We start from the raw sequence: 9,714 nt of genomic DNA, 5'->3' as shown, positions 1-9,714 counted from the left end.
GAAACCCCTGCTAATCCCTGCAGTTTTAGGGAAAAGCACGTACACAGAATATGCAGCAAGTTTATCAAAGAAGCCCCGTAGATGCGAGAAAAATGAAAATAAATGAATAATGAAAACTATGATATAACAACAACTGTGAGTAAATAATTTACGTTTAATTTCTTAGAATACAACATTACTGTACATAAAAACTCACAGCATGTAATAAAGAATAAACAAGTATCATCTTAGTTAATCAGTGCAGTGGCTGAGAATAAAATACAAGCATATGAAACACGGTAACTGGGATAAAATAAAACTAATTAAATTCGACAATTAATTTCTCACAATAGGTAAAAGTTCGCGTCACTCCTTTCACCTTGTGACGGCACACCGGTTGCGGAACTCTGGTCTAGATAATGTGGGATCCTCAACGTCTCACAACCCTATGGGCCTTCACGGCCTGGTACAGGGACAGCTTTACTTTTTATGTCTGTCCGTTTGATTACACGTAAGAACCCGCTAAATAAAATCGGATATGGGGGGGGGGAGTTTTATTAAAATCTTTCTACACATTCCAGTATTGTTTAAAACAGTACAACAATAACGGATACTAAACACGAAAATGTGGGACACACGGTAGCGTAGTTGTTTGAGGCACTGTGCTACAAGCCGGAAGGACGCGAGTTCGATTCTCGATGAGGATATTGGATTTCTTTGAGTGACCTAAACCTTCCAGCCGCACTATGGCCCGGGGGTGGACTCAGCCTCTAACAGAAATCTTCCTGGGAGTAAAGGGCGGCCGGCGCGTAAGGCTGATAACCTCGCCGCCATCTGTGAGCCGGCTGTCTAGAAAATGTGGGAGCCTCGACGTCTCGCAACCCTATCGGTCTCCACGGCATGTTACAGGGATAGCTTTACCTTTACTTTTTACACATGAAGACGTATATGTAACATCTGCAGCGCCTATCGTGTAATTCTCGAAATGTTTCGAACAAAAGCTGTAGGGGAAAACGAACCTCACATTTCATTTCCAATATACTTTTTCTGTAAGTCTTATGATTTTCGAAATGGTTAAATATAAGTTTCTGATAGCAACAGAACTGTTATGCTATTGAAATTGCGTCACCGCCAGTTACTCATACTTTCGTTCGAAACGAGGTACCCCTAAGTACCGACCGCTAACAACTAATTATGCTTTGTCCTAATCTAATCATTACAGTTTCTCATATTTATGAAGACATGTTGCCTATATGAAGTTTGCGGTTTTCACTGCCATGATAAATTCGTACTGGAATTGTTGTGTTCTGGGTTTTTGTGAAGTTTTAGACGAAAATATTGGCTCCATCTTTAGGGTACAAGTCCAGAAGATGAAGGCAATATGTTCCTCCGAAACGTTGGTTCCCACCTACCAGACTACACGGCGTTACAAACCAGAAGATAGCAACATAAATTTCATAGAATGATTCTATTTTCCGAAATTATAAGAACAATGTGTTTGTCAGCCTACTTAAAAATCTGCATATCAATTCACAAATACAAAACAGATTTCACACTGCTGTCAGTAGAGTTGAGCAATTTTGAAAACCTTAAGCACAAAAAGGGTAAGAGCTCACCGCTATTAATTACAATAAAGAACAACTGCAGCAAGTATAATTCCCCAAACGATGAGAAGACGATGCAATAATTCCCACCTATGTGTACTGTGCAAGCTGAACACATCGGCATAATTTTCAGACCACTCTTAATATTGGCTTTGGCACACCGAAGGTCAGCGAGTTGATAAAGCAACAAAAAATGGTGAATGTCAACAGCTGTACACACCACTTGCCTCGCCTTCTCTTTATTGACATACTGTACACAGCCCACACTTTAATAAAACCGCCATTTGTGCTTTCACTTCTTCACTCCTTTTCAACACAAACAGAAAAAAAAAAACTGGAAAGATAGTCAGAATGCAAGTGACAACTGGTTAGAATAAGAGAGAATGTGTGTTCATTCTTTCTCTGATCCAACTTAGCCTCTTACACATAGAACCATACAGTGCAATGGGGCAACCAATTCCATTTGGTGATAGGCTATAGGATTTTGTTGTATAGTGTCTGACAAGTGGCCTAATGCTTGAACTGCAAATCAAGACATTTGTTTGCAATAAACTTAACATTGGTTGACACAGAAACAAACGTGTTCCCTGCAAATATGAAGTTCCTTCAACAGCTGTGATTAATCCTTTGCATGTCCTCTGTGAACAGGGTGTGCATGTGTGGAACATTTGACACTCATTATAAACAGTGATGCTAAAAGTTGAGCATTTAGTCCAAAAGCATCACACACAGATCACGTACAGTCTTCTCATCTAGGCCTGTATGTTAAGCCTACAGTCAATTTTGTGTTGCAGTAGGAATACAGTATTTTGGAAACTGAAAACAGAATGCAAACTTATGTCATAATAATTTAAGAATGAAAAAGAATATAAGCCCTGAGGTGTCCCTGGCAGTAACTGTCTCCTGGGTTGTGAAGCTACAGATTACTGAGTCTGTACTAACATTTCAGAATAAGATACTGCCACAATTCGCAGGGCCAAAAGCAGAGGGCTCTTTTCTCCGCATTCTAGTTCCTTCCTGTGTTGATAAAATATTGTGGCCCTGGAGAAGCCCATTTCCCACATTCTCCAGTGGCACTGACCAGATTCTGTGTCCTACATAACCATCTTCCTTGCAATTTGACTATGTAACCTAACTGCAGCCTCACCCCACTCTCTTCAACCCTGAAGATGGAGACAGCATGGCCTTCTGAGATGTTGGCTACACAGCTGCACAACCCAGAAGCCCATAATGTGAATGAAACACGATATAATTAAGCATAACTGATGCCATAAATGCATTCTCATAACAAAACACTAATGATAAACCATGATTCCATGTTCAACAGCCACAATTCCCAATTGAATTAACATATTTCAATTTCCAACAACAGAATTAATAGATTACGCTTTTGGATTCCGGAAGTTGTATACTTGCATTAACTGGCTACCCCACAGAGAAGAACAGATAGGTCATGTTACACATTTAATGCTAGAGTCACTGTGACAAGCAAAGGATTAAATAGATACATGTCACCTGACAGCTAAACACATTTTGTATGTTTCTGCCTGTACCAATTCAACATATACACTGTTGAAGATTTGTCTAGAGACCCACTGGGGAATAATAAGAGAAGAGTTTGCAACTAAAGTTGTGCAAAGAGCATGAGGAGGGCAATGGATTACTAGCCCTTTCATTATTTTGTGTCAAATTGGCAGAAGTACCTGTTCTTTACAACATACAGTAGCTACAACTTCAATGAAGAATGAATAACGCTCAGATCAATACATCAGAGTTTAGTCATGTAATAATTATGAACAAGATTCGCAATGACAACCCAAATCACATCCAAAAATTCTACCACAATATTTGCACATGGCTTTACAAGCCATAGCTATAGTACATGTCAGCAAAATTATCATACATCTGTCACCATGATGAAAAATATATTTCCTAAAGAGTTGTGATGATAATTTCCCCATGCCTCCCTTATATAAAGCACAGTGTTATTTGCCAACACATACCATCTTCAAATGGACCCATTATATATCAATTTTTGTACCCTATTTTCATGTTAATCCTGTTGTTCACATTCCATGTTATAAGGAGAGGACACATGAAGCCTTGCATCCTGGGAGCTTTAAGCTGAATCACAAGAAAAGTGACCTAATTGCTCAAATCATGTGATCCCAATCTTCCATCTTTAGTGTAGGGAATAGACCGGTCATGTTAGAGTATAGTGACGCTGCCATTAGAGGGAACCAAAGATCCTAAGATAAGTGCAAAACACATACACTGCTTTGCTGTCCTCCCAAAGTCTGCTGTGCTATCAGGCTGGTAGCCATTTTGTATTACAGTCAACTGTCATATAAAACTGTATGTTTGCTTTAAACAATGTAATGCCATATAAGGATCCTATAATGAAAACAGCTTAATTTTTCTGTGGTTGTGGAATTTGAATATTCATCGCTGTAAGATCTGTGGTTCTTCTAAGGTGTGAGACCTCAGGGTTCAATAGATTGTTACCAGTGTTTTGGTGGAACCTGCTGTTTCCATCCTCAAGATAAAAGAAAGTGGGCCAAGCATGGAAATTAATATATAATACAGGGAAGAGAGGTTGGAATAAAGCTATAAGCATGCCAATGGGAGCCAACGACACAGAAAAGGGCTATTTGCCAGAAGAGGGAATAAAAGTAAAGAGAGAAAGACAAAGGGGGTAACCAGTATCCCAGAATTCTCCCTCTCATTATTCCATGCCATTTACTAACTTGGTTCTCATTTTCTATCTTGAAGATGGAGGCAGCAGGTTCCTCCAAAATGCTGGAAACTATCTACCAAACTACACAGTGTCACATCCCATAAGATCAAAATTTCAATTCACCACTGTTTTCACATAAGTATTTTATTTTATGAACATATTATGCACAAAAGATATGTTTTAAAAATTTATGTTAGATTAAATATTACATAACTCTGAAATTTACCTCATTTTGAATATTAAGTATAAAACTGTCACCTATATTTCATATGTCTAGGCAATTTTGGAGTCTGTGTTATCAGATAAATATATTCTTATTTGGATGTAGTTTTACGTTTCATGGCTATGATTATTTGTGATCTTCCAGGTTATGACACCAAGTTGTGTGGTAGGTGGTTACTGACGTTTCAGAGGAACCTCCATCTTCTAGCCTGAAAGTTATTTCTCCAAAACATTGGTAGCCATCTAACAGAGAACATGGCCCAGAAGACCACAATCTGACTCCTCATATTTAATACAATCCTCATGCTTAATTAATTAAAGAAGGAGGGAGCTGTGAACCCTATTTTGTGCTTCTATTTATCTGTAAGTTATTTCAGTTTCCTAAAACTAAAAATCTATTTTTTAATGTTGATTTACAGATATTATTTTGGGGTGTGAAAATATAGACAAAAATACAAACAATGGCTTTGCTGTAAGGCTGAAGAAATATGTTATACAATACTTCACAAACTAATTAAGGAGGGGGGGGGGAAGGTAAGTAGCTTGCTAACTCAAAAAGCAGTTGAGTCTATGGCTATTTTTGGAACTTCATCCATTTCAGTTCATTTCTGTGACATCATGTATAATGTGTTTCTTCTACACATGCCCTGCAGAACATGTCTGTTCATCAATTCCAACATGACAGCATAGTAGACTGAATAGTCAAATCATAAGGTTTGCTGAGGGCTTAAGTTTTGCAGCTTATTGCAAAATGACTACAGGAAATATTCTGACTAGTACGGTCAGATCTTCCTATCTCACGGTGTATATATTTCATATATATATATATATATATATATGTAAAATAATCATTTGTATACATAATTTGGAAATGAAGGATCTAGAATATTACATTCAGAGAACAATGTGTGACTGTTTTTATGGTGGATCACATCCCTTTCATTTTGATGTTATGGTGTAGAGGTAATTTTGAAGCTCAATTACATTATAACATTTGTATCTCGAAGCTTTGCACAAGATGATGTACCATCACAAAAGATTTAACAGCTTGTTCCTAGTTCTTTAGGATTGATCCTCCACTGATATTTGTAAGTAACTGAATAAATCTGGAGTCTTTGACTGCCTTTTATTAAACACCTACCAAACCCAAATGAATATTCAATAAACTTTGAATATGCGTAAGAGTATCACAAGCCACCTAAATCCAATCCATACCTTCACAACACAGGTTGCAACAAATTTTATATATGGAACACATCTCCAAAAATTAGGAGCCAAGATGGAAACTGGAAAAGGATTGCAAGTAAATTACTTTTAGTTGCTAATTCTAAAATACATGCTGCTGTAATAGAAGCTAAGCATTATGACACCTCTGTATTCAGGATGTTTCGAACTGATTGGTCCCATGGAACCCTTTTGGCAATTAAATACTTTTTTCAAAACCTTAAAACTCAGCACGAATTTGTATTAAACTGATAAACAGAGAACAGTGAGTACTTTCAGATTTTCTGAAACTACAAATATAGCCAGTACTCAAAAAACAATCTTTTGGAAAATTAAATTTCCTTATTTATAATCTAGCCAACTATGTGCTATAGCTGAGGCCCCACCCAGTTACAGACCAAGACTGTAATAACATACTGGCTGATCAGGCGTATCACACAACTAAGAAGCAGCGACAGATGATTATAGAGAGATGGCTGAAAACAAATCATGTTCGGAGAACTTATTCCACTGCCAGATTGCTCAACACAGATCCCCCATGAACTTCAGTGAGACTGAATCTTGACCCTCCACAGGGATAAACTGACCTCAGAGAGAAAGAGAGAGAGAGTGTGTGTGTGCGCGTGTGTGTGTGTGTGTGTGTGTGTGTGTGCAGTCTCAGTTTTTTATCAACTTGCAGCAAGCTTGCAACACAGCATGGCACAACATACTGCAATCTCTAACATGATCTCCTGCAGTTCAAATCCCTCAGGCAGTGCAGCTGCCTGCCTCTTCATTATGGAACAGGTTTATTGACTTTTCATTGGTTTGTTTTTCTTTCTTAGAACCACCTATAATTAATCGTTCTACAGATTACCTTCATGCAGCTAGAACTGAATAGACACAGAATATTAGTGCACTATATTCATAACATATTTCCTTCCTATGGCATGACTGAATGTATTTATACATTATTTAATGACACTGTCAGTCAATAGCTTTGAGTATGCGGTGTTGAATGTTGGGACGACAATGAATAACAAATTGGAAATGATGTGGGAGGAAGTGATCATGGCCTAATTTAAGATATTATTCAGGACAGTTAATATCCCACCTGAGATTCAAACTGGGCACCTCTAGAGTACAAGACAGAAGTGTTGCCACTTGAGCCAACTTTCTCAGTATGACTGATTCCTGCATTATTAAGTGAAATTATATCAACACCATATAAATTATTCAAAACACACAGAAGGGTAACACAAAGAATTAGGAAAAAATAATTAACTAAAAAGTAAATTTCTCCCTGTGCTTATTTAGTTAAGCACTATTCCATGAAGACATATGGGGGTGTGCAGGTTCACGTTATATAGCCGTGGCACAGACAACACAGAAAAAACAATTCTACCTTCGCATGGCACAGACCACACAAAAAACAAGTCACGTGACTACTACCAAACTAGTTCACTGGTGTGCTGACTGCTGCCTGATGAGCTATAATATTTGTCCACTGAGATACAGTTTCCATTGTTGCATGTGTTTATGGAGCCATTGCCTGGCAATGCGTTGATCAAATCCATTACATTTTTCAATGCCCCAACATGTTTTCAACCATACAGGGTCATCATAAGGAGCACACCTATTCAGTGCAATATGCAATATTGTTTTTCAAGTCATTATTTTAGCACATTATAAAAATATATTGTTTCGTATTTTGGGGTGACTATAGACCGGGTATGGATTGCCTAATTGGATTTATTGACCACTTATACACACCATATGGAAATACACATAATTACTGCACTATCACAGAGCTACACACTTTGCACATCACTAGGACACACTAAGTCTTCTCAGGCTTCAGTAGTCATATCCTGGCAACGGATTTGTAACAGTGCAATTACAGCACACATGAAGTCTTCTTTCAACAGCCGCACTCTTGCAAGGCTTTTCTTCACAACTGAACTGCCAACTCTCAACCAACTCTCTCGATTTCCCAATCACCAGCTCAGCTGGCCTGGCCTCCTCGTTATACAGACTCAGGGTGGACCCAACAGCAAACACCAAGTCACTGTCTAGCAATGGACTTCTCCTCTGGATCCACTATTCCAGCCTTCAGGCGCAACTGAATAATCCATTGCTAGATAATGGACAACAAGCTGGAACAGTGCACTGCTTGGCAACGCTTTGGTAAGCACATTCTTGAGGTAACGCAGTCAACAATACAACTTTGGTTGCTTAGTAGCCAACGTTTCAGTAAGTACAGTTTTGTGACAAATAATTTACATGGATTTCTGTGGATATGAGCTAGTCTATGTAAAGAATAGTGAGAGATTCTTTATGTGACATTTGTCAAACAGATGTCATTCAGGAGTTCAATGTGTGAGCTGTTATAATTGACTGTGATTGTAACAAAGTGCCAATAAACCCAATCATCATAGAACCCACTATTATTAGTCATGCAAACCCCCGACACATGACAATTATGTAGTATTTTATGATATCCTGATAGCTAAAATTCTATATACTGACCACAAAATCATCTTTATTTAGTCCCCTGCATTTAGGTTATGTGACGTACAGGCTTGTGGGCGCTAATGTATTAACAAGTGACCTAAGTTACTTCAAAATCTATTATCATGTCCACATGTTAGCACTACCAAACTTAGAAGTTTATTTGTAAAAACAAGGCCAGAAGCCTAATCTTAGCATTTGTTCCCAATAATAGGACCAAAGGTTAGGCTCTTGGGTTTGTTTTTAAAAACAGATAACTAAAGACCTCTCAAGGTTATGTTTTGTGTTTTGTTTTTACAAATACACTCATAAAGTTACTCATGGACGTTACTCGGGTTACCTGTCAATAAATAAGTACCATCTTCCTGCACTCTGCACCCAGTTGTTCCATACAAAGTTCCAGTCTTGTCTCTCCCACAGTTTGGACAGTACAAAGCCAGACAGCCAGAGTTAAGGAAACCACGTACTTACCATCGAAGAGTACATCCTGGTAGTGAATGTCAGTTTTATTTCGGAGTTGCTCTTCCTGTTGTTCCCACTTTTGGCGAAGCAATTCTCTCTTCATATCACCTGACATCAATTCAGGTTCCCCTTCCTTGACTGTCACTGATCGCATATTACTATCACCAACTGCCTCATTCTTGTCGTCATAACCACCAAGAGACTCAAACAGTTTTACATCCCTTGCTTTCACATGAGTCAAGTCTTTCCTCAGACACCTCCGAGTACGACCCAAACAGTCTACATAATCCACCCTGGAAAGAGACACAATGTAGCTGTACCACTGATACCGCCATCTTTATTTGTAAACAATATTTCTTTTTAGAGTAAGTATACACAAGAGGTAGCAAGGAACACTCAAGGGTGACTTAGCCCGATTCTTGGTTTCAAGAATAGGGCCTGCTTCACTGCTACAAAGACCAGACAGGAAGCACCCCGCAGAGTTTTCCTGGAAATTCAGTTAGAAAGTTGACCGGCGGGATCCTTTGGTAAAGTTATACTTCACAGGTTTTGAACCCCGTAAGTCAAAAGTGGGAAGGCCAGCAACCCACGCTACTGGTATAATTTTTCAGGCAGCTGTCAAAAACGACGTTAGGACTTTAAGGTCCAAAGTCCCAAATTAAAGTTATGTGATTGGAGCAGTGAGAATTATGGTTAACTCCCTAAATTCGAATTGTTCCAATCAGCAGAAATTAGGGTAGTAACTTGGAGGCGGAGCTGAAGCCGCGAAGATTTCTTGCTTCGAAGCAGGGTCAGTCTGCGAGAGGAGTCTCTGAACAACCCTCCAAGTGTACAGCCGAAATTATGTTTAAGTGTTTGCAGGAACAATCTCTGGATAACTCTTCTAAATTTAACGTGAAATTTTCTTTGTGCTAAAAGTATAAGTGAAAGTGCAATTCTAAGGGTTGGTGCTAAAAGTAACAGCCGCTAACTAACTAGCCAGGGATCCGGTCGCCA

General features: G+C 38.7%; 1 protein-coding gene across 1 annotated transcript in view; it reads right to left on the bottom strand.

Moving 5' to 3' along the window:
• LOC111865899 (coiled-coil domain-containing protein 174) overlaps positions 1–9,714 on the bottom strand; it is a 95,454-nt gene that overhangs the window by 71,451 nt on the left and 14,289 nt on the right. Inside the window, exon 4 of the mRNA XM_023854337.2 lies at positions 8,728–9,011. Within this exon, the coding sequence (XP_023710105.1) occupies positions 8,728–9,011 (284 nt within the window). The remainder of the gene's footprint in view (positions 1–8,727; positions 9,012–9,714) is intronic.

The sequence above is a fragment of the Cryptotermes secundus genome, unplaced genomic scaffold (assembly GCF_002891405.2).
Source record: "Cryptotermes secundus unplaced genomic scaffold, Csec_1.0 scaffold1713, whole genome shotgun sequence".
NCBI classification, from domain to species: Eukaryota; Metazoa; Arthropoda; class Insecta; order Blattodea; family Kalotermitidae; genus Cryptotermes; species Cryptotermes secundus.
Note: the sequence above shows the minus strand (reverse complement) of the source record. Positions and strands in the feature narration are given on the sequence as shown.